The 26075-nt window shown below is 43.6% G+C and overlaps 1 protein-coding gene across 1 annotated transcript; it reads right to left on the bottom strand.

The window, feature by feature from the left end:
- Window positions 1-24765, bottom strand: ube2e2 (ubiquitin-conjugating enzyme E2E 2). Its single transcript, XM_070835447.1, has 6 exons — window positions 24634-24765; window positions 22957-23140; window positions 21804-21854; window positions 5679-5811; window positions 2165-2312; window positions 1-846 (listed from the first exon to the last, which is right to left on the bottom strand). The coding sequence occupies exons 2-6, from the start codon at window positions 23130-23132 to the stop codon at window positions 749-751; spliced, it is 606 nt and encodes a 201-aa protein (XP_070691548.1). The 5' UTR covers window positions 23133-23140; window positions 24634-24765; the 3' UTR covers window positions 1-748.
- Window positions 24766-26075: the final 1310 nt, after the last annotated feature.

Raw genomic sequence — 26075 nt, 5'->3', positions numbered from 1 at the left:
TTTTCTCACAAGCCAACCACAGTGTGTTTTATTGGGTGCTTCAGTAATACAAGTGCACAACAAACCACTCTGCAATTGCAGAGGTGGCGGGTAGCCAGTAAATATACAAGTCCTGCCTCTTTCACAGGCAGACCTATACTTTTGTGGTCTGCCTCAAAAGCCTTTGAAAAAATACATACAGTACAAACAAAATCAGAGGAAGTTAAAAAGCATGAAGGATCCATTGACGCAAACCTTCCCGTTCCATGCAGATAACATATTGATGACAAATACAAAAAATAACCAAAAAAACAAGGAAAACAAAGTAAAAGCATATATCTGCATGTTTGTTCCAGGTGCCACTAAGAAAATGAGAGTACATACTGTATAGCAGGAGGACAATGCGTATGATCATTATAGTATTCTGTTTTTTCTCCAATACAATACTTCCAACATTCAGATATTGGAAAATAAAAATCCCAATCTACTCTTTGTATAAAAAAGAAGCTTTCAAGTCAACAAGGAACAAAGGACATTTTTTTTGTCTTGTTTGATTTTAGTTTTTTTGTTTTTTGTTGGTTTTTTTTACACAGAAAAGGTAGATAAAATGTTGTGGAAGAGGAAGAGGAGGAGGGTGATAGGAGGGGGGCAGGTATACCGTTGCACTTAGTGAGTGTGCTTTGACAGACTAAGGGTGAGAGCGAGAGGTAGAGAGAGGTACAGTGGCGGGGGAGGGAGGTAACAGAGGGGGTGGTCTGCGGCGGGGAGTCTATGTGGCGTATCTCTTCGTCCATTGTTTGGCTATTCTGTCATGCTCTGTTCTGTTGGTCAGGTACTGTGTGGCGATGCTTCCCACCAGAGGGTCGGCTGAAAGGTGCAAAGACAGAGAGAGAAGATGGAGATCAGTGAGTGGAATCGCTCTCGCCTCGGCAGGGCAGGAGTCACAAACCATCTGAGAAGCAACAGTTTTCCTGTGAGGCCTGTTCGGTACATGTGTGTGTGAGGAACAATGACTTACATCACAACAAGGATCTAATTCCTACGGGGCCTATTGGAACATGCCAACAAGCACTTATGGACACACATCCAATTCTTTTAGCGAGGATAATTTGGAGATGACAGCCCCTCCTCCACCATCACATTATTGTAGTGCAAATCAGATCTTTGAAAACTGAAATTAAGAGGCCTGGTCTATCTTTTTTTTTTTACTGCATGTACTGCGTATGTAAAAGTGACTGTGCCTTGGAGGCCCTATTTAAACTTATTATAAATGTGATATGGGTGAATGATCACAATGGAACCAGATCAGCCAGACCACGTCTGGAGGGGGGACGGCTCAGCTGGCTGAAGCAAGCTCAGCAAAAACTACAAGCAGCAAGCAAGTCTTTCCTTGCAAAGAGCATGAATGTTGCCCTGAACATGACATTAACCACAGTTGATATAAATGCACATGTACCTTCAGGAGACTTCGCTACGAGTTAAGTCCCTATACCTGGTCGGCCCCCGTCGTGCTCACATTTATTGCATGAACTCAAAATTGCTAGATGGAAGACAGCGCAGAATGGCCATCTAACACCTTCAAAAGGTGGACCACGGACCCAATTATTCCTTCACTGGATCCTGAGTTTTCTTGCTTTTCTCCACTCTTTTTCCAGCCTGGACCCATTCCCCTGCCACCTATTCACACTTTCAACCGCTTTATGATGGAAGACAGTGCTGTAAGAGTTGTAGACATCATCGCTCTTGTGGTTTTTATGGTATCTTACAGGAGGATACTAGTTTTTCATTAAACCCTCATTGTACACAGCCTCTCTAAGCAGCTCACTCGCTCCTTTCTGCTGTGAAAATGAGGTTTCATTATTTACAACTTCAGGCCACCGACTGTGCCAAAGATGTGTCGGTTAGATGGCCTCGGTGAACAATGAGGGTTGGAATTGGTCATGGCTTACTTAACACACTGTTAATAGCCTGCAAACATCATTTTGAAAGTGTCAACTTGAAATTTAGCCTTGAGTAAAAAACAAACATTGCATTGAAAGTGGAGAGAGAACAACTACTCTCAGACCCTGAGGTGGATAAAGAGGGCACTTCATGCTACTCCAGCACCTACTTACCTCACACAAGTCTCAGGATGAATACCACTGAGCAAACGTCACATGGCCATGCTTTCAGATGTGGATCTTACCTGGGTTACAGTCTGTGAGCAGGGAGCAGATGGACAGCAGCACCTTGGAGATGGTGAGGGCGGGGCTCCAGTTGTCCTTCAGGATGTCCAGACAGATCACCCCCTGGCTGTTGATGTTGCAGTGATAGATCCTCGTACGAAACGTTACCTGCGGACACACAATTACTCCAGTTTAGCAAACAGGACTTTGCAAACGGTGACACTGTTGGTGTGAAGAGACGTCAACAAAATAGGAAGTGCGTGAAACGAAAAATCCAGATTGGAATGATGCTTACTCCCTTTTCTTACCCAAAGTTGGCTCAGAGGATCGTTACCTCTGTCATCAGTATGAAAACATTTTTTACACTTCATGGTTTGGAGGGATTAAAGGAACAAGATACCACGTGTTGAATTAGGGCGCTTTAGAGATGCTGGTAGGAGTCTTAATGTTGAGCTAAGTTAACCACTGTCTGGCTGTAGCTTAATATTTTTAAGGACAAACACAGGGGTGGTAGTGGAAAAAAAGGGAATAAGTGTTTTGCCTAAATGATGAACTATTCCTTTAAGTAGGATATGAAATAATGGGGAAAATCTCTTTGTGTTAGTCAAAGCTGCTGCTGAACATCCCCGCCATCAAAGGAAACACTACCTTTGATGTCACGGTTTACTCAAAATGACCATGAAATTGCTGCAGTCAAAGTTCAAGTTGCTTGAACTTTGGCTGGTTTCAAGAATGTGGCCTGTGATGTCATCAGCCAGCAATAAATGCTTTACCGACTTTCAATAACAGACCACTGTTTGATTGTTTCAGTGCACTGCAGTGATACACGTGTTACATTGCATTACCACACAGTAACATTCACTCGGGCTTAAAGTGATGAAATTAAACATTTGCCACAGTCAGTTTCCCGTGTTCTAACACAGATTCTCCAGCGAAGACACACAGAGCTCCAGCTAAATATAAAGCAGCTCCTTCCAGTCCGTCTGTCTGAAATCATCCAGGTGCCTCTTCCAACATTACAGCAATTTAGTTTTTACTTTAAAACCAAACTATTCCATCAGATAGTGATTTATATTTAAAACTTTGAAAAGCACTTGATCAAAAATTCAGGTGCTTTTCAAACCCTGAAAACAACTTATTAAAATTCAAGCACCTTTCAAGGTTTTACAGCACCCGTGCAAACCCTGCATAACATAGAATTTGGGTTTTTAGTTTCTTGAAAACAGCTTTTACTCCATCTTGCCAGTGTAACACCTCATGTAACAAGTCTCATGATGTTTTCCTACTTGACACTGACCAACAGAGGGCAGCATGGTGTAAAATCACAAGCATCACAAACTGTTTTGTTGTCCATTTGAATATTGGACTCCAGCACCAATGTTAAAAATCATTTCATTTGCTTTTCACAGAAAACAGAACGAAACACGTGAACTAATGTTACGCTGACTTTTGCTGAAATTGTGCTCATCTCAAACGCGTCAACAACAAAACAACCTGCCTACTCCCGTTTGTTCAGTGGGTCTCGGCGTGGATTTGAGCTTCACATCTGTTTTCAGGAGAAGGGCCAAACAGCGGTGTCAAGTGTCGGGACCAATCACCAACATCTGGCCCTCCTGACCCTCCAGAGGAAACCTCTAATGAGCCTTGGCATTCCCAAAAATCACACAGGGAAGGACGTTATAAATAACCAAGCCCTCCTCACCCTCTGCCTCTGCAGACACAGTGCTCCTCTCCTGGCCTCAGCTCACAGACAGAAACGCGTCCACCTGGCAAACTTGTCAGCTCTTGTTTCTCTTCTAGAGATTTAAAGAACGAGTCGGGTTCTAGATCCAAAATCTGAAAGCCTGAGGTCTGGGTGCATTCAGCAACTGAGCTTCACTGGAGCGTTTCTATAGTGAGGGAGGTGTATGGCAGCTAAGGCCGAAGGGTTTGGTGTGTGTGTGTGTGTGTGCAGGGGGCTTTGGCTGCAGATCACAGTGTGTCAGAGGGGTAGGAGGTATTGGAGGGGGTGGAAACACTCAAGTCCCTCTGGCAACAGAAAGCTGGGCCGGAGCCTGTGGATTTGTTAGAGTCTGCTGTCAAACACAGAGCTGGTGGTTACGCAGCACAAAGACGGAGAAGGAGGGAGAGAAGAGGGCGAGCGGGCATGGGGACGGGTGTGCGTAACAGAGAGAGGAGAGAAAATGAAGGCCAAGTGAAAGGGTAATGGGGTGCGCTGCAGACTAAAAGGAGATTGGCCCTGACGGTGTGCATGTTCCATAATTACATCCACTCAACATCCTTAAAGTACTCCGCAGACAACAGCACATAAAACAAGAGAAGCACTTCTTCAGACGCTGAGCACTGAACAGGTCAGGATTTGGCACGACCCAGATTTAGAGCTCCAAACATGATGAGTCTTCTTTAAAAAAAGAAGAAAAGTGCAAACAAAGCTGTAGAGAAACAGCATCAAAAAGCTGCAGCACTGATTCTGAGCAGCCTCCATGTGTGACATACTGGCTTATTATCATCGTCTCTTTGAACTGGCACTTCATTTTTCTCACATTACTCCCTCTCCAACATGTATAAAAGTCACACTGTATGAATCTATCTATCCATCCATTTTCTGCTGCTTATCTTGTGCAGCTGAGCTTCCTGCTGCCTGGGCCGTGGACTAATAAGGGTCATGGAATATTAGCTACCAGGCTGCCATGAAACACTATGATTCTGCATAAGAGCTGAATAATAATTAAACAACTTTACTGGCTAATGGAAGCTATTTTGTGGGAACCTCGAACCATCTTTACTGCCATTTCCTCATCACTCCCCGTCAACCCCACAACAACCACATACTGACTTTGACGGATAAAGTAAAAAAAAAAAAAAAAGAAAAAGTAGGTCATCACTGTCGGGGTAACCACACAATCATCACCACCTTTCAGCGTTCAGTACATGAAATCTGTGCCAGACACCCAAGTGTTGCTAAAACACATATCTGTAACTGTTACTTAGTAACCACAATGAAACACGGAACAGATACAACAGTGCTGTTTTTTTCTACAGTTTTTACTGTGACCACTAGATTAGGAGCAGAAATTCATTAAGAAAAAGGTGCTTTTTGAAGAACAGCAGTAGAGCTTTGGCATCAAGGCTTTGTGAGTGCTGGGAGGATGAGTGGAGTGATGTTTGGAACTAAATTTACATTTGTCAACAATATGTGAACCTGGAAACAAACTAACGAAAGGAATCAACTCAGGTCCCTGGACGGTGGAGCATTTAGCAGCTAAAAGAGCCATATGTTTCCCTCAGGAGCTAAAAGGAGACCTGCAAAAAAGGCAGAAGATGGGAAGATGGTGTGTGGTCATACAGTGCATGCACCACTACAGGCCTATCTGCATTCAACACTTGGCTTTTCTAGAACTTTTCCAGATCATTACTTGACTTACTGCATATCCTCTACACTTTTCCAGACTTTCCAAACCCTGTGCAGGAAGTTGATACTTTAGCTATTCAAACATCCAAATATTTTAACAGTTACGTTCACTGGCTGCTGACCTTGGGGGGTTTGAAGGGGTAGTCCGGCGTGAAGGCGATGTCCAGGAAGAAGACGCCCCCCTCGTACACGGAGCCGGGGGGTCCCAGGATGGTCGACCTCCACTCGTAGATGTTGTCTCCTTTGGGGCCGGCGCTGAAGAATTGAAACAAAAGATGTGTTAATATGTTAATCAGTGCGGCGCATTGGAATCGACAGCCTGGTGTTCAGACTGCCGGCGGGCTGACAGAGATTTCGGAGAAACAGCAGCTCAGGCAGTAAACGCGAGCTTCTGATGAGTTAATGATGGAGATTTGGAGAATGTGGAGCCGTGTTTAGTTCAAGGCTATTTTAGAAGGATTTAGATTATCTTGCAAAATTTTGATTAGAAGATTAGATTACGTGCTATTGGGAGTTGAGCGACCACACACACACACACACACACAAACACACACACACGTGCGAGCGCACACAGGTGAACCAGTTTGAGCACGTGGGTGAGTGTTCAGGAAAACCAAAGGTTGAAAGAAAGTCTTTACAGTACGGTATAAAAAGGTATTTATATACCAACCAGTGCAAAAAGATTTCATCTTCCAGCCAGTTTTCATGAGATGAGTATTTATGCTGAGTGGAAGCTGAAGGTCACATCTGTTGTATAGGCCTAGTAATTAATGCCATTTCCATATTAAACACCCCTCCCCCACTCTGGTCTGTCGTAAGACCCTGAGCTGGCACAAAGCCAGGAAGAGGCCGGGACAATGTCCAGATCACAAAGACCGGGACAATGAACAATCCCTCCGATTTCATGTAATTACCAGAGATGGTGTTTAGCGCCAACCCTTCGCTGCTGGCAGATGTGCTTACAAATGTGTGTATGCGCGCTGGCCGACACACAGGGCTCGCCTTCACTCAAGGCTGCTGAAGAGCTGTATTACTGCTCACTTTTATTCTCAGTTGGAGATTTCCTTAACGTGACTGTGTAATAACCTCACACAGCAAACTGCTAAAAGCAGCATCTGGCTCTAAGCATGCCCTTGAAAATAGATCATTCTCCATAAATAGAAATTAGACATTAGACATTTCCTTCCTCCTTCAGTGTCAACACATGCAAATTTCCACTAATCTACTTCGCCACTCTTTCACTCTGCCCCTCATTTAAGTCTTCTTTAATTAGCTAATTATGATTACTTCTCTGGGGAATTACTTCAAAATACACTGACAATAAGGACTCTGACAATATGGACTTGTGTTGATTCAGGAACAAAGAAAATCTTGAAATAAAAGAAAATGAAATAATCAAAGTAAATTCTGCAGAGGTACAATGCTGGACATCGTTGTCAGATAAGGCGAGAACACAGTGGCTACTGCGGTAATTGATAACTTGCCCCTGCTGTATAAAGCACACAGCTGCCAAACAAGGTGCTAAAGAACATGTTCACATTAAACATGTCAGGGAGGCTCCCTTTTCTAGTATTAACATTATTGGTTTGATTTGTTTTGCAATGCCGCCCCTTTAATACCAAATGGTACCACATAACCTGAAATTGCAGTTTTTTGTTTCTCCTCTAAACGAGCAGTGTTGCATTTTGGTCGGACGGAGAGCAATATCTGATCCAACTGCAGGAAATGACTTCAAAATACAGGGATTTATAGGCGCACACAGACAGATGATGACATCTGATAGCCAGCAGTTACTAGTGCTTGGAAAGCCTGTCATAACAATATGAAGTGAGGGCAAACCGCAGTACGAACTGGTGCTCATTCGCCTGTTGTTATAACAGAAGTTAAATGAGAGCAGAGGAATTCAATATTTCCATCATGCTTTGGCTGGAATTGGATGAGTTTTAAGATGTCAGGTTGCCAAAACTCTTAAATAAAAGACTTACTCGAAAAGCTGTGATTTAAGACCTGTTTAAAGGAGTTCTTTGACTATCCGATTAATCTGTCCAGTTGTTTCTTCAGTATTCATTGTCCCTCCGTAGATCTCTTGAGATCTGGTGCCCATCAAAGTGCTATAAATGTAACGACTTTTCATGAAATCGCTTTGAGTGGCCACTACAAGCAGACGGTCTTAATGTGTGCTTTAATCTGACGTGACCGCCCACTGCAGGGCAGGTAATGATTGTACAGAGGTGAGACAAAATTAAACAAAAAATTACTTCTGGCATATTTTGTATTTGCAAACAAGTGCAACACCATGAACGCCTTCAGGGAAAGATTGGTAACAAGTTTACGCTCTTATCCACATATTTGAATAAGAGCTTTGTCACGCCCCTCTCTTTGAGCGTGGCCGCTCAGAACGACTGTAAACACTTCAGACGAGGTTGGATGACATGTTGTATAAACTAGTTCAGTGGAGGCACATAACCAGAGGCGGCTGTGTGATTGTGAGTCTATGTGACTTGTGATACCAAGTCTGTTTAGCTTGTAATTAGGCAGTGTGAACCTGACAGACTGATTTATACATTGATAGAAATGTTGATAAAGCTTGTTGTGACCACTATCCAACTCTCCAAATATTACTTTCTATATTTCCTGGAGAACACAAACACAGCTTATTTTCCTTGCTAGAGGCAATCTGTCCTCTGTGAAACGTGTCCTTACATTTCTGCACTACACACACCTCAGGGTGGCACTTCCAATAGCCCTACACTATTCGAAAGCTTCCGTGACACCATACGGTGAAAGAGACGGCGGATTCCATTTCAAAACATCGCCAATAGAAGCAGATGCTCACTTCCTTTGAGACTGATGAGTTTGTAGCTGTTATAATAAGTTAGACATGATGGAGAGATAGAGATGAGCGGGCATGGCAGAGGTCCTCGTTCAGCAACGAGGTTGCTGTAGGGGATCTGACAACCACACAAGGGCTGTGGATAAAGGCTAAGTCAATAGCTGAATGAGCATGCCACCGCTGGCTGTTGCCTGGAGACCTCCTCCCCCCACCGGCTCGGGCGTTCCTGTGGTGCTTTGTTGCAGCTGGTTGAGGGCCAGCTCTTTCAGGATCTGACAGTCTCTCAGTTGGCCAATGAGTCACGTCACTGCACATTCGTAGCATCATTGAGTGTTTGCATTAGCTCTCACTGTCCATGCTTTAATTAATGCATGCTTAAAGGACCATCTCACCGATTTTCACCCATATCCTTGTTGATCTGAATTAGGAATATGGCGTGTAAAAAACGTCTGCAGTTGTTGCAGATGTTTGCTGTGTTTCTGGGGCACAGCTGCAAAAATTGTTATGGCACCAGTGTAATCATTTACATGACCAACTACATCGCTGTAACACAGCTTAGTTGGGGAAGGGAAGAACTATGGGCTGTTGTGCTTTGTGGTTTTCTGTTGAAAGGATGAAGCATTTGAGATGCCTTTCTAATTTTCTTGGATTCAGAACCACATTTGAAATGCCCACATCCACGAGCTGAGTGGGTTTTGGAAAGGTTTGGGGATTGGGTGTCAGAAGCTTGAACACAATGGTGCATGTAGGTACTGTTGACTTTGTCAGTCAATATGGCACAGACAGAGGTATTTACTGATTCAATTTACTACATTTACCATCAACACTGATTAGACATCCACATAAAACATGGCGAAATTTCCCTTTAATCTTAGGGGTTAAATGGCTGTCGATCCTGGTTCACCCTGGTTAATGATAGCTATGCAGAATATTGTGTTCTGCAACTGACATCACACATTCACAGTAATCACTGGGTAAACAAGGCATTGTATATTCTGCAATTCTGCGAGCGCAACTTTAAACCGATGGACTCAGATCTTCACACGTCAGGGTTCTGTGTTGTAACTCGCGGCTGCAAAGCGCTCATCGATGCTTTGACAAATCAGCATGTTTGAAGCAACGTGAAGTCACTGAAGGCGTTAAGAAGAACAAGCCCACAATAATGTCACACCAAGCCCTGAAACTGAGAGTGACAGTCAGAGAAATATCACGGGTCACTCCTGTCTTTTTTTCTCTCTCTCCGGAAAAACAATCGTCTCTTCAAGCAGACAGATCTGCTCAGCACAAATAAATTACACAGACGTTAACTGGTGTAGCAGGGCTGCTTATGGGCTTTGTTGCGGGCTGCACTAATAATAACGTCTGTGTAAGTAACACTACATCTGCGGCGCACTGTCAGCCTAATGCCTTGATTCATTGAGTATTTGGGTCATTTGTTTCAAGGGTCTGGGATACATTAGGGTGCGGGTGTCCGTGAGAATCTTGCCACTGCCCTGTCCTCCGAGATTACACTCATGTAGGGAACCCACTTTGACAGCTGGGCTGCTTCCTCCTCAACAGCTCCTAAAATAGTGTTCAACCACAGATTCACACTGCTCTCTTTCTGTGAGGTTTGTCCTTTTTCCCCCCTTACGGTTCACCTCTTTGTCATTATGATTAATACGATACGATATTCCTTTATTAGTCCCACGACGGGGGAAATTTTACAATTATGGCTAATAGAAACAACTGTTGAGATTCTTCACTTAATGCCAACACCAGCTTGTATTGTGAGAATAATTCAGGCATAAAGTGGCATTTGTGGCACCTGTGAGTGAGCGTGTCATTGCATCCTTGCGTTGACCTTGTTCAGTTCAGTTCAGTTCACCTCAACCAGGACTCATCACGGCACACAAGACTGAGAATGATTGGACAATCTGAAACCCAGAGGCTGCACGTACACCGTTCTCCCAGTAGGAGGAAGAAGAAAACTGTTTCTTCGTAGAATATAAAGGAACGCTTAACCACAGGCCTACTTTTTACCTTTCATTCTCAGTTCCTGAAAACGATCCAAGCTGCACCCCATAATCACAGACAGCAGTAATAATTTCCATATATATTGAATGACCTTTCCTTCCCATGATACAGTGCAGTATGTGAGACTCGGGTGTCTTTTGCCCATTTAATCATCCACATTTCCTTATTCCATAGCCAGGGTAATCTGAAGATCAGTGCCAATGCCAAAAGATAACCTTTATCTTGCGGCATGAGAGCCGGGCTAATCGCTAGCCTATCTCCTCACCCAGAGCCAATTCCCACAGACATCAGGGCTCAGGTTAAGTTGATGAAAGAGATGTAGTCATGAGATAGGCCTGTGCCAATCACAGGTGAATTCATAAGGGTGTGATCATATTTACAGGGAGAGAAAAAATAGTGATTGTGATAAAATGCACCAAATTGATTTCACTTTGGACATTTGGCCAACACTCCACAGCACACTGCAATGACAAACCAGAATCAACTCAAGTTCTTACATCAAAGACGAAACTACAAGCAACCACTATCAAAGACTGTAAGAGTCGAAACCACAGATGCAGGGAAGCCGCAGGGGCAGTCTTGAGCATCTAAAATGACTGTGTGTGGTAGCAATACAGTCGAACACAAACTGTCATTTAGACAAACAATATACAGCTGCCTGTCCACTGTCACAGAGCTCTGGTGAGGCTTCAAAGACTAGCTGTGCCTCTCTGGTAACCTGCTGTGTTAATGCCAAACTGCATGCACTGGCAGCAGTCAATTCACAGTAGGCTTCATCAATTGAAGACTATGCAGGGGATGTTCTTTTTTCCCCCCTCATTGTCCAGTTACATTCAAATGTATCATGTAACTCAAAGGCATGTTGTGGTGGTGTTGGGTAGTCTGTGAAATTCCTGGCCTTATTGGCAACTACAAAGTAAAAATGCCGTAAAATGATGCTTTTCAGCTGCTTCTCTCAAGAAACTGCAAAGAAATATTCACATCCTTTCAGAGAAATGTTTTTTCCACCTTTTGCAGCTGATAATGATATTGATTTCACAAACAGGAGAATCATACAAACTCAATTTCCACAGAGAGCGTGTGACAGATGCACCTAGTGGAAAGCAGAGTACTTAGTCGGATTTTCAAATGTTTGAAACGCACCGAGTGTATGAATAGACGGTGGCAAAGCGCTGCAGGACTGGTATAAAAAGTATTTAGAGATTCTGTTTGGCATCATAAAACTGCTCCTTGGAGGAATCCATTGTAACCAGCATGGATCTCAGCTGACCACAGCTCAGTGAAAGGAGAGACTGCACAGTTTTTACGGCCACATTTCAATTCTAAAGGGGGGTGAGCGTGTGATGTTATGAATATGTTACATTTGAAGGATCAAATAGCTTTAATGTCACTTCAACCTAACATCATAAAAAAGGTCAGAAAACAAATCACGCAGTCGTAATCAAACATGTTCCAGTACACGGTGACAACACTAAACACAGTGATAGCACCCGGCATGAAAGCGGTGTGTTCCTGAAGCAGCCTGTCACAGCGAGCTGTTTATGGCAGCAGGTAAATAGCTGTCTGAGCCAAGAACAGCACCAAGGGGCTGATAAATAAAACAGGAAAGTAAACCAGTAATTGAATGTGAATCAGTGTGTTTTGGAGCTAGTGAATACCACCATGCACAAATAAAGCCATTATCTGCATTATCTGCCATTCCAGTTCATTCCCCAGAGGCACTTTTTTTCCTAATGGCACTGTCATTCAGTTAAGATCTTCTTTTTCTATCAGTGTGGCTGCTGTGGTTATCAGAAGAGGAACTTTAATGAAGCAATCTTCTTTTCCCCCGACCGTGAAAGAAGCCCAAGACCAATTACTGTGCAGCTCAACAGCTGAGGTGACACCTCCTTCCTCTGTTCTCTTGTCTTTATTGTTTCAAATGACATGGTTTGTTTTTTTAATCAAGCCTTTTATTGTTCATCTGCACAATGAATACTGCAATTACTGAGCGGACGGTTTATCCAGCTACAAGGGAAATGGTTGAGTAGGTGGTTGCACGTTTTCCAAGTCGAAGGGAATAACACAATTTTATTCCCACAGGAGGGCAACCTGGCATGCTGGGCTGAATCAGTCTAAGCAGCAGTCAGTATTGAACTGAGGAAGAATACTCCAAAAGAGAGGTTTCAAGAACTGGCCTCTCACTCAGGGTGTTTGTCCTCACTAGGGTCACGTTAACAAAGCTGTAAATAAAGCAGGCGATCTCTTTATTATCCTCAACCTTCCTTTTTTATTCAGCGAGATACTTCTGAGGTAAAACAGAGATTTCGGCGCGGTAAGCATTTTTCTTCTCCGCATTTGAGCTGCTACATGCACCCAGTGTCTGATGCAGTGCAAATGTTTGCCTGTGGCTAAAAATGAATAATGCAGAGAATATATCATTACCATAATACACAGGCTTTGCATCTAGGAAACTGCACCACATCATGAGTCATAAAAATATCACTTAGCCAATAAAGCACTGCTGTGTACCAAGGGTGAAGGATGACAAAACAACTAGTAGTAAGAAAAGAATAAAAAAAAACAGTTCCATAACTGAGGACCTCGTGACCTGAAACCAAAGTTACACAATTTGGCAGAAAACAAAACCATTTGAAGGGCACAATGTCTGCAAGAACGCAAGTAAAATAAAGTAAGTAAAATATGTGTAAGTGTCTTGTCGAGGGGTAATTATAAACATTTGCTTTGCTTGAATAAAACAAGTTAGAATTTGTGCTGACATGCAGATCGGTTAGCTGGCCAGGGATTCACAGGAACGCAGCTCCAGGAACGGAAACTGCCTAAAACACAGATTTGCCTCCAAGACAAAATTGCAGCCTCTTGCAATTTATGAACTAAATTAGTCAAGAGTGCGATGTTAATATTCTTAATTTCACAGCCCTGCACCAAAAGTCTATTCAGTCATAATTAGGGACCGTCTCTTCGGCCTCCCTCCTCCCTCCACAAAAGCACTCTGGGCAGCCATTTAGCCCTGTGGCCGAGGCAACGGACTTATTACCAAAAGGTCAGTGATCAGGACAAGCTGAGCTGCCAGATCTGCTGTGGAGTCTGATACTCCCTTGATCTATTCCCTTGACACCATATTAGCCCGCAGGTTTGCAGGTAGAGAAATGTAACAGGATTCTAAAGTGGCGGGTTAAACAAATCAGTACAGAGAAAAAGGCATTCCTTTGAGATGTCATTCATGGGTTATTATTCATTTCACCACTTACAACAGAATGTTAAGAGCGTTAACATTTCTTCCCCCAGACCGCAAATATGCCATTAAAACGCTTAAAATCTTTTTGGCAGGAGCTATGCTTTGTGACTTCAGGGGAAATCTATTAGGTTTTGAGATCCCAGTCACAGGGGTAATGGGATCTTAGAGCAACTGTTTATTTGTGAGTTACCGTATTTGTTCGCTTGCCAAAAGATTCCTCTGTTTGCTTTGGTGTCAGCTTCAGATTACAGTCGTTCTCGGCGGCCTGAACTGCTTCTGTGAGAGCGGCGGTGTAATGGCAACACTCCACCGCAAAAGGTCCACATGCCGTGCTTCATGCTCGGCTTCCCCACAAACCCATTAATAACATTCTGGACGAATGTTTGCCAGAAAACTACCTCACAAATGAGGACATTGAGAATACAACGACACACATGAATCAAGGCAGGCCGTGTTCACTGTCAAACAAGTGCCGCAGCGGAAAACATTAAGGATAAATTAAACTCAGGCTGGTGTCAGAGTTTATTTCTTTTCTGCTCAAACATGTTGTGTGAGGAGGTAAATGATGAGGGCTGATTGGGTTGCTCGGAAAGAAAATGATTTTCCGCAGATGTTTCATAGGTGCACAAGGAGAATGGGTGCCATAACAAATCAGCAGAACCCAGTCTGGCACTGTCCATCTGTATGCTAACATCCTTCTGCTCATGTACCAGCCCTGACGCATTTGTTTATCTTTAGGTAAGGCTGTTTTCTTCCAGGTGGCATATTTCTCCTATATGATTCTCATCATATGATTATTTTTTGAGGACACTTTTGTTACTTAGATATAATACATTTACTGTAAATGTTACCATAAATAACACTTTGACGAACTAAGATCTAATGTCTTTTCAATTGCTGCAAACTAAGGGCCCTTCAGAAGAAGTGGTAGTGTTTCCCCTCGACTCTCGACCTGTCTTTCACTCATTCAGTGCTAAATTTTATAGAAGCAGAGAAAGGCTGTAAGAATTGAATCTCAAACCTACTTGACTGTAACTTGCTAAGTTCAGTCACTGAATATTTGCTGTTACTTTGGCCATCAACCAGAATTTCTGTTTGATTTTCCCTCTTTGAAATGTTCATTTCTGGTGGTGCAAGTTAGAAAACTTGATTTTGTTTTGTTTTTCTGTGAGGTTAATCAGACAGTTACAGAAAATGTCAAAAAACTGTGATCCAGGTGTCAACCACTCTAGATCAAGCTCTTCCACTGCCAGGATTTGCTTTTTTTATATTATTTGATACTAAATATCTTTGGGTTTTGAAATGTTGGTCAGATAAAACAAGACACTTAAAAGACTTCATTCAGAACTCTGAAATTTTGTAGACAAAAGGATTCTTTTCAATCTAAAAAATAATGGCTGGCCACAAGGGGTGTGCATCTCTCCCTTATGTGCCAATCTGATACAGATCTAGATGCACGGGCTCAGACACGATTCACAAAAAACAGAAATAATATATAAATAAATAATATAAATAAATATAAATAATGTATAAAATATGAGAAAATATGCAGCCATTTAAAATAGTTTGACGCCTAGTGATACTGATAGTGTCTCCGCACAACACAGTGAACTACACAGTTCACTGTGTTGTGTGGCGACAATAGCTGCTGCAGTGCTGACCACTCTTTCTGATGCCACACTGGCGGCTGGTATACGGAGATACTTTTTTGCAATAGACGACAGCAGTGGTAAGTCCACCTTTGCTTTCCACCATTGTTGTCACTCAGGGGCAAAGGAATCTGTTCTCTGTACCTCATGATCTCCTCACTGGCCATGTCCCTTGTAACCGGGAGTGGTGTGGTGAGCTGTGATAGTCACATAAGAATCGTGACGTGATTACCTTGGACCTTGCTGATTTGTGGCTCAGTTGTGGCAGTTTTTAAGAACCGCGTCTTTGTGTTGCGTGTTCTTGCTTATTCTAGCACTAGCATTCACATATTCCTCGCTGACCGCATAGGCGTCACCGTGCCATCTCAACAGGTGAGTGGTCAGATTTGTCATGCTACCGCTGTACTTAATCGCTGTTCTACACACTTCACAAATGGCCAGACTTTTGTCCAATTTTCCGTCCTTCTGAAAAAATCCAAATGTCTTCCAAACTCAAGATTTTAGATTTGATTCTGCACTGTAAACTTTATTTATGTTCAATTTCCGGTTCATACCCCCACTGTCCACTGTAAAATACCATATAATAGATCTAAATTTCAACTCTGCAAGCCACTATCAAGTGAAATCAAATTAATTCCAGATATAAAATCGTTTAAAACAAACATTAAGTGCTGGCTAAAAGCGAACCAGAGCTGTACCCAATTTCATTTATGATATGATACTGAAAGTTGTATATTTTAATTACACTGTACATGTAAAAGCCCAACTTGTGACAAGGGTTGAAAATTAGCAATAGCTTCAGCCTCAAATCAAACTGACAGATTAATCCATGACGAGAACCGAAAGTATTTTAGAGTCAAATATTTTAATGCTCTTGATTGTCTGGTATTTAAACATCTAATTTATGTACACAGTGGTGATTTACTTTGCTAATTAGAAATTCAGTTGCTTTTAAAATTCTCATAGCCTCCATTTATTAAGATACATGACACCTTAACAGAACAAATGTGACTGAGGTCAATTATCCTTATCCTTTGCAAGCACATTAGAAGGTTGATTTTGCCCAAACCTCCTTATTAGTCCCCAGCCCTGCATTGTTCCTATGCAAATGTGTGATATGGTCTAACACAAGCATCTCCAAGGAGACCCCTTTTTATTTATGCTGCCTGGTGAACAAGCAGCATACGGGCATTTCTGATTCTGAAGTCTTGGCTTCCAGAAGGTTCTTATAAATTGCAGTCAATGAACAAGACCTTCCGTGAAAGGTCAGGAACATGCCAGTGCTTGACACAGATGGGCGCCTATAATTCATCAATATTTATAAAGGTGGTGATTATGGAACAAGACATCGATTAGGGCTGATTCATCCAAGGTCAAATGTAGATGTCAGTGAAAAGCATTCACTTGTTTTACAGGCTTCAAGTTGACAACACATTGCAATGACCCTACCCACAATAATTCACTTAGGTTGCCATGCACAATACCGTGATCAGCTCAAATACCCAGGAGGTATTCCTGCAGCTCATCACCCCTTCTTGCCTCCAGTTCGTATCCCTCCACCCCCCTCATGAATATTGATAACCCTCCCTGCTGTGCTTAATGGTAACGCTGTGAAAAATGATGCTGGGTGTGTCACTCGCACATAATCCCCCCGAGGCATGGCACAAAACTAATATGCAGCTTTCAGAGACGTGAAGATGATCCCATCAGCTAGGAAAGAATTAGAGGTCAGCATCTACAATGAGGAGAGCCTCATTTCTTGGTGAGAGTTGATGATGATGATGGAGATACATATTCATGTGAAGGCTTCAAGCCAGTGAGCATGTGATGCAGTGACCAGCTGTGCGTGTTTTGTGAAAAGGCCGTTCCCTGCAGCTTGCATGATGTCATCAGGGAGTGACAGCTCTGTTTTGGGCATCATGGGGGCATTACATCACACTGGGAAAATTCAGGGAGCAAAAAAGGCTATTTGCTCCAAAGACCCACCATATATCACAGCTGTACTAATGGAGGAATGACATTTGAGGCAGTCAGCTGATGCGCCAATCAAGAAACAAACAACGTTAGCAATACAAAATAAGACTTGACAGCATGTTAAACTCCTCCCCCAAACAGTGACTGTCCAGCCATAGCAACCGTAAACAGATCTGTCAAGCTTTGGCTTTCACCACATGCTCAAACAGTGTACCAGGGACTATAGTAAGATTGATACTCTGGATATAAAGAGTTTGGAGGGTGGTGTTTTTAGTCCTCCAAAACCAAAAGTAGCTAAGCTGCCTGCATTAGCATGTCCACTAACTATCTTACTACCTTAGAATGTAAGATATCTTTGATTTTTCCCTCTTTTACTTAGAATACATGGACCAACCGGATCTACAAAGTAATACAAAGACACTGTTGTTTCTTTGTTTCCATGTCTCCTACATGAATCATCAGCTGGTGGGAATGCTCACCTTTTGCCATAGCGTCCGTCTTTCACTAGTGCATTTAAGCCCCCTTTTTACCAGTCTGGTTTTAAAAAGAGTCAGCTTGGCAGCCTTTTCAACCAGCTCATGGAGCTAACGTTGGTTTAATTAGCTAACTAGCTACAGCTGGTCATATCTGCCAGTGACAGTCATGTCAGCTGGCAAACATCCACTGTCCAGGCTGCAAATGAGAAGCTGCTTTTGTCTAATTCTGTCTGTAACTAAGGCCCCACTGTTTCAAAATTTGCTCAGAATTTCAAGTTGGCTTAAATAAAGATCCAATTCTGTATATTTAGACACTATCAAAGTGATCACAGTTTCTAATGTTCAAAGCAATACAAGAGCTTTCTGTGATTAAGTTTCGTAAATTACAACTCTCCCTCAACCTCATCTACTTCCTCTTCAGTTAGTGGTTTCTTACATTTCCCATAATGACTTGTGACAACCTGACAGAGGAGGGAGGTGAACCTGTTACTCAAAATGCACCACGGGTTACGGCTGCATTGCATTAAATCCATCTGAGCAGCCTCTGGAGGAGAAATTGGTATCTCTGCTTCTTCTGCAATGGATTATTGTGCAGTGATTGCTGAACATCACTGTACAATAGCGGCTTTAAAAAGCGGATTCTTTGAATGTGGATGGGTTGACACCAAAACCTGACATTTACTATTATGTTTTAGGCAGCTGAACATTATTCTGCTATCACTCCATTGTAGCTGCAATGAAAGCATCTATTTGGCCATCTGTGAGAAGAAGATAAATGCATCAAACAGCACAGTGGTCCAGAACCGCAAAGTACATCAGCAGTAGCTGTTATTTTAACAATGTCAAAGTGTCTTTTGTTGGGATTTCTGCTTGAAATGTCGGCGGTGGATCAACACAGAAGGAACAGTAACAGGCACAGCACCGCAATAACAAACATAGCTACAATTCCTGTGATACAGCAGCATACCAAGTGATAGGTATGGAAATATAATCTGACACCAGAAAGGGATATTTTTTATGACAGGAACATGCCGGATGTGGGAGCGATGGAATGTGATTCAGGCAGGAATGTGAGATAAAGCTGAATGATTCTTTCAGTGTAAGACCTACCACAATGTTTCTATGGACAGATAATAATTTAACCAATTCGACTTAAGTTCCAGCTCGTCTTAAGTCAGGTACAGCTGAAAAAAATAAACTACAACTATTCTTATACTTGTTTAATGTTATTCTATCTTGCAAAATCCCAAACATTAATTGGCTCAAGCTTGTAAAATTGAGGGTTCTCTGCTTTTTCTGATTTTCATATGATCGCCAATTTAACATCTTTGGACTGTTGGTCAGACATAACAAGCTGACAGACAAACTGTGACAGGCTTTTTGTCTGCCATTTTATAGACCAAACAATGGATTTATCAAGAGAACATTAGTTGCAGCCTTTATGTCAGAAATTAAAGGTAAAGCTTTTCCACAGAAGATTTACCAGAATGTTTGGTATTAAAACTGAAACAGCCTTTGTGGGTCACCAACCCTATTCTCCATCTCAAAGCAGCACAACGTGTTTATATGACAACAACACTAATGTGAGCTTTTTTGGCAGAGGAAATTCAGTAACAGCAACAAGCTTGTCATGTTTCTCTTTCAGTGTAATCAAAGTTTTATTCTCTCTGTATTATTGCAATGTTGGTGCAACTTGCAGGGGGGAAAACACTACTCCTTTCAGATGCTGCTTCATTTGCAACAATAGGTGTAAAAACACAAGCTGCGTGTAAAATACACTTGAAGTGTATGACAGTGAGAATAATTGCCATGTCAAATCCTCTTGGGCTTCAACGTGCTCTTGTTCGTTTGATGCATGACAACTGCCAAGGTGACGAGCGAGCTGTCACAATGCCGAGTGTGAGATAAAGCTTGGATTTAAATACTTGTTTGTGATTTCCAGGTAATGACATAGCACTAAAAGTGTTACAGTTTTGTTCACAATGTATGGAGACGGATTTTGTAAAAACAACTTCAGCATTAATTCTGCAGACTGGTTATTGTGACAACAGTTTGGGATATTGAAATGCAGCTGAGGGCTGACACAAGTAACCTTAGACGATTTCTAGAGGATAAGGCGCAGTGTTTTATTAGACTTATCAAACAGGCCTCAATCAAATCAAATCAAATCTCTCCCGCCACAGATGTTTGACTAAATTAGATCCTCAATACTTCCGAGGCATTAAATGTTAAATTGTGGCTCTTAGCACACATCTACACTGAAACACTGGAAGCCGAGCTCTCCATTTTGCAGAGAGAAATGCAGCGTGATCCCCTCCACCGCCCTGAAGGCGATGCTGAGGAGACTGTAGGTGATAGGAAGGAGACTGCAGATTTTAACTACATGATGAGGACGGCAAATTCTCTCTGACCAGGACAAAGTGCTGAGGGAGTCTGAGGGGCTCCTCAGCAGAGAAACAGATGAGATGACATACATCAACTGGCCCCCAGCGCCGCGTTTGTTGAATGTACCGAAGTGAATCTCTTTAACACAACTCTCTGTCCGCCCGCTGAAGGGGAGCCAACAGTCTGTGACTCCATTTGTCGTGGGGAATGAAATGAATAACCTTTCAGGCTAACCTGGCCGGGAGCGCGGAGCGTGTGGCATACAAATGACGACACTGGCTCCACCGTGTGCACTCAGTCATGCAAGAATGTAAATGGCGCTGTGATCGTTTGCATGAGAAATTTGGCGTTTGATGCATCTGAACCGCCGTCATTGTTAACAGAGGGCTAATCTATTTGGGTGCTACACAGAAAACACATTATTAGATTCTGGTATCGTTTTGAGTGTACAGAAAGGGAACACACACACAGAAAAGGATTATCTTGAAGAAGCTTAATTGTTTCCCAGGCAACTAGTTCCCCACTAAGACGGTGTCTGTGAAATTTCCGCTAGCGATTATTTTACTTTCAAATGACTTACTCATGTCCTCCAGCTAAATCCTTCATGTGAGCCAACCTAGTTTTTTTGGGGGGGGTGGGGGGTTGGGGGGAGAAATAGATTAGAGTCCTCAAGGAAAACAACGTCTCTTTTAGCCTCGAGTACAATAACAAAACTGGGCTGTGAGCTGGAATGAAAAGGTTAGCTCAATGTTTATCGTTAATGATGGTGAGGCTCTGACGAGACCCAGCAGGGGTGATTAATTCAAAGCAATAAACAAGTCTGTCTGGGGTGTAGTAATTCCAAATCACCAGATGAGTCATACAAAGCTTGACAAAGTTTTCCTTAATCATTTTAAGCAGGTGCCTGTGAATGAATACGGCCAATCCAACGTGGTCAGAAAACATCAGCATCTCCCACAAAGTGCCCTCAACCTCACGAGGACCAGCTTCCATTTTCTTTTTTAATTTGTCGTGGAGTGCTGATTCAGGGAGTAATTATTGAGCTGTAATAAACAGAGCCATAATCAATGTCACTTTGTGTTATTTAAGTTAATAAAATGGGGCTCCTGTGCTACATCCCAAAGGCATGCCTTTTGTCATGTCAGGAGACACTGATGCACATGTGGTCTGCCACTCGCTCGCGACCGTATCTCTTCCTCAAAGGGCTGAGAGCCGCAGCAGTAGCACACAATAACCATTGTCTGTGGTAAATCCCCAGCAGATATAGGGGGGTGGGAGGTAGGGAGGGGGGGGGGGGGACCACACGAGAGTGGAAACGGGTTTTAAAGTCACACTGCTGCGCATTTGCCACCATTTCAGTGCAGCCGTAACAGTATGATCTGAAAGGCTGCGTTTTCAACAGAGGTTGCAGTGTGTGTTATGATGCATCGACAATGCCAGAATGGGTTGCAGTCACTCTCATTCACCTGAGATTACCATCTCAAACAAAAAACACAAACAACAGCGCTACAGGAACAGAGACAAAAGCGGGTGCACTACAGCGCGGCCTTTCCTTTTCAAGAGACAAGAAGCCTTGAAAGAGGCACATCTCTGCCGTCTACATCCATTACAGCCTGAGCATCTGTACGTACGGCCTCATGAATCATTAGAGAAATGCTTTAAAAAGATCTTCTTACCTGCAGTTTGGAGGTGGGTCTAGTGTTATTTCTGCGAGCTCTTTCTGAATCCTGGAAGAGAAAGATTTTGTTTTAAAAAAAAAAAAAAAAAATCAATGTTGGGAGGGTGAATCTCCAGAGAACAAAAGCTGAGGGAACGGACAATCCTGTAGCACATGAAGTCAGCGCTGCGAGCTCGTGATGAGGTAAATGTTCAGCCATGTGGACCTACAGCTTCTCACAACCGTGTCCAACACTGACATCGCTGCTGAGAACATGTCATATATTCCAAAGATCACCATGCAGGTAGTAAACAGTGTCATTACTTCATCTGCTGTCCATATAGGGGGCCGTGTATTAAATAAAGCCTGAGGTCTCAGTTCACGACTGAAGGTTTTTGTTTTGTTATCTTTCTCATTACAGCCATTTGTCTGTGATGCACAAACAAAAATAAAAAGATCGCTACAGATGAGGACCAACACGAGAGTTTTGAGAGCTCATAATCGTGCATAATGATGATTCAGACTGTGAAGGGCAACTGAGTGCAAACGCTGCAGCTAAACTCATGTTAATATAAACACAGTACTTCAGACAGCAGTGAAGGCTCTCCATGCTGCAGCCCTATTGTTGCGCTGAAGGCCCTCATGGAGACTGCTTTTAAGTGAGGCACAGAAATACAAAAGGGAGATGATCATAACATCAGTCGCTGTTATAAAAAGACTCCGCGGCCTCAGCCAACCCTTTGCTCATGCGGTTGCGTAATTCTGTCATCGCCTGTCTTTTTTTGGGAATAAGTGCTTAGACTGGTGGAGGTAAAGTGTTGGTGGTGGTGTTGGCGGGGTTGGAGAGACAAGAGCGCTGCGGAGCACGAGGCAAATCTATTCAAACAAACAGGCTGGAATGGGAATATCTCTTTCAAATGACAGCGATGACACTCGAGTGCCGAGCCGCATGAGTTACCTCCTTTCTGTGGGTTTAGTGTCGCACTGAATAGCGTGGATGTTTGAAGTGACAATGCCTGTGGGACTATAGTCTTTTTATATAACTTCACACCCGTGGGGCACAAAGGGAGAGGCCTTTAGTTTAACAAACAACCCCTGTGTAAATGCTGATCTCCAGAGTCACATCTAGGCTGGGTTTTTCTTTTTTTGTTGTTTTCTTTTTAAAAACTTACCTCTTGGCACTAGTTGAAAGTTTAGCAGCGGTTTTACTGGAGATCTTGGTCTCCTTCTTTTTGGGCTGTGCTTGCTCTCGCTCCTGTTCAGGTGGTACCGTTTCCCTCTGTTCGATATCTGAGCTTCCCCCGCTGGTGCTGGGGCTGTCGTCCGGTCTCTGCACTTCGCTGGACATCGTGGGCCCTGACCACAAAAAAAAAAAAATAAAATAATAATAATAATGGATGGCAAGTAATGTGAGCAGGGAGAAGGAAGTTTCCACTCCGGGGGGCAATAAAGACGATATAATGTCAAGTTGCTCGCGTGTGCCATCTCAGCAAAAAACAAAATTGAGGGAGGATGGGAGGTTGTCGATGATGAGAGCTAAACCAGAGCACTGCAAAGAGTGTGCAAAGCTAATGAAAATGCATTTGTCAAAGCCTACAGAGCTGTGAATTACAGCTGTATAGTGCCCTTGTTGAAAGATTATAATAAGCCAGTCGCCTAATGATCTACTAGGGGTTTATATTACAGGCTAATTGTGTGGAAGACTTTATATGAGTGATTTTACTGGCCTAGATTAATAATAAAAAGAAAAAAAAACTGCTGCCATGTGTCATGTTTCCTCTTTTCTTTAGGCAAATTCTGGGTAATATTGTGGTCTGGGGTCAATGACGTGACCTCGCAGATGGATAACATTGCTCTTGATTGCCTTACGTGCTGATTGTGTCTCAGGAGCGGAGCACATCTCATCAGTGACAGATCAGAGGGGACACTTGAGACCACCCGTGAGGACGAGCGTTGGCTTAACATTAAATCAAGCCTCCTCTACAGGCGACAAAGACACGGTCGGAACAGAAATGTTGTACTTGAAAATGGGACATAAAAGCAGACCGATACGAGCTACCGGAGCGGCGGGAAGTTAATCAAAACGATGGAGTGAAGTGGCGGACTGCTCGCCTTTCCCGTGGGGGGCGTTTCACGGTGATGATGGGGACATCAGCGGCTAAAATGTACCCGCTTCAAGAGCCGGGGTCGACGCTGAGACACTACACCCCCCCATCCCCCTCACCCCCACCCACCCACCCCCTCCAAAAATAACAACGGACACAAGTTAAGATGTTTGAGTGCTATCAGCCATCACTTAATTACGTGGTCAGACCGGCTAGGTCAACATTTGTGGGGATGGAAAACACAATAGGGGTCGAGTGAAGCCGAAGCTACAGACGCGAGCGTGAACATTATTGGGAGCTAGCTAACATTAAGGTTACAGGGCCGGGGAGGAGGCGGAAAGTAGGGTGCGTTACGTTACCGCCGAGGAGTAATTTAAAAAGAAAAAAAGGGAAAAAGCAGAAGAGGCCTCGGTGTTTTAAAGTCAATGGAAATACGCAGAGAAGAAGGCGTTTCTGCCGGACTCGTCTGGAGCAGCCCGACGGCGGGGCTGATGGAGGACGGGCGGCGGAGGGCCGGCGGAGCGGCGGGAGAAACATGCGGATCCTCGCCGTTTCTAGAGTGTCCACATTGTGCGTTGAAGAGCAGTGACCCTGCCTCGGCACAAAGGGAGGCTCGTCCCACACATCCACCTCCCCCCTCTTTTCCTCCTCCTCCTCCTCCCCCTCCTTCTTCACTGGAAAACGACACTTTTCACGGGACATTTACTTACTTTTCGCGTATGTGAATGTGTGTGTCGGTGTTACCTGGCGGCTGGCCGTCGATGCTGCAAATTCCGCGTCGTAATCCCACGGTACCGAAAAAAGTATATCCTCACACGGCCGTCTGCTCGCTCCCGTGTCCTAGCTATTTAACTGGAGGTAGCAGCAGCAGAAAAGCGATTACAGAAAACTGAGGCAGCCCCGGACCGCCTCCACGCGCGCTCCAGTCTGCGCGCACTGCTCGTGCACGTGGGCTGCATCGGTAGCCTGCGCGAGGCCACGCTGTGTGTGTGTGTGTGTGTGTGTGTGTGTGTGTGTGTGTGTGTGTGTGTGTGTGTGTGTGTGCAGACTTTCATGAAGACGGTGGGAATGAAAGGCACGGATGTTGATGCTCTTTCATGGGAATCCTCTGTTAAACGTCCTCGTGCAGGGACGTAGCCAGACATGATGGGCTCCATGTGCAGGACAAGCTGCCCCCCCCCCACACACACACACCCTGCATTCTCTCAGGATGATATAAGATATAAGACTTTATTCGTCCCCAGGGAAATTATTGTGCAGCAGCTGCTGTGCAAAGTAGAAAATAGTGCAAATACAAAGAGTGCCAAGATAAGCGAAAAGAAAGGTAAATGTAAAGTGTGTCAGAGAGGTGCAAAGACCAATTTAAAGAATTCTAGGTTATCTGGAGTGATCAATCATCAATATCACTTCCAAACATACATCATCAGGCTAACATAAACAGGTTAACCAAAGATTCAGTCTGAAGTACAGCTAAGTGGTTCATTCCAGATGCCCAATGGTTACTGTCGCTTCATGTCATATCCCTATTAATAAAATTAGACCCGTGGTGTCCATAGGTCAGAGAGCATATCTTACAGTGGGGGGGGAGACGAGGGACATGTCCCCTGTGCTTTTTCAGACTGCTGAATCGGACCCCTCCACTCCACCTGCACTATATTCAAATGAACTTGAGAGGCTGCACTAGGACTACGCAGAAACAGAATCTCCAGAGAGGTTTCATCTGCACTTTTTCACTGCATTTAGCTGTAGGAGATGTTGCTACGACTATCCTTTTCATGAACTGGACATATATTTCTGCCTCGGGTAGGGGTATCTGAAAAAGTAGAGCCCTTTTGAGGATTTGCCCCCCCCCACCACCTGTAAAATCCAATCCACGCCTGAGCTGAATGATTGGATGATGATCTCGTCCCTTGTTGCAATGCAGCAAAGCAGCGGTAGATATCCAATATCCAATCACATCCACACACAGACCTGGACACATGCTCCTTCCTTAATGCACGTCTTGTCTTACTCCGACATTTTGGCGGATTACTGGAGCAATCCCCACCCTGGAGCAGCACAGAGGAGCCCTTTGCCTGACAGAATTGGATGGAACTGCTAAACCAACACGGGGCAGCAGACAGTTTCCATGACCAGAATGCAAATATTGGTTTGTTCAGCTCGGCTCCCATGACTTCAGCGAAATG

This window comes from Pempheris klunzingeri, chromosome 8 (genome assembly GCF_042242105.1).
Source record: "Pempheris klunzingeri isolate RE-2024b chromosome 8, fPemKlu1.hap1, whole genome shotgun sequence".
NCBI lineage: Eukaryota > Metazoa > Chordata > Actinopteri > Acropomatiformes > Pempheridae > Pempheris > Pempheris klunzingeri.
The sequence above is the reverse complement of the archived record's forward strand: the minus strand, read 5'-3'. Positions and strand labels throughout refer to the sequence as shown.

Bases quoted from the DNA above. Each gene is read 5' to 3' on its own strand.
- ube2e2 (XM_070835447.1), bottom strand. From the start codon at position 23,132: ATGTCCAGCGAAGTGCAGAGACCGGACGACAGCCCCAGCACCAGCGGG. The intron at 21,855-22,956 runs GTAAGTTTTTAA...TTTCTCTTCCAG, and splicing joins CTTTCAACTAGTGCCAAGAG to GATTCAGAAAGAGCTCGCAG. The intron at 2,313-5,678 runs GTCAGCAGCCAG...GTGTGTCCGCAG, and splicing joins ACCCCTTCAAACCCCCCAAG to GTAACGTTTCGTACGAGGAT.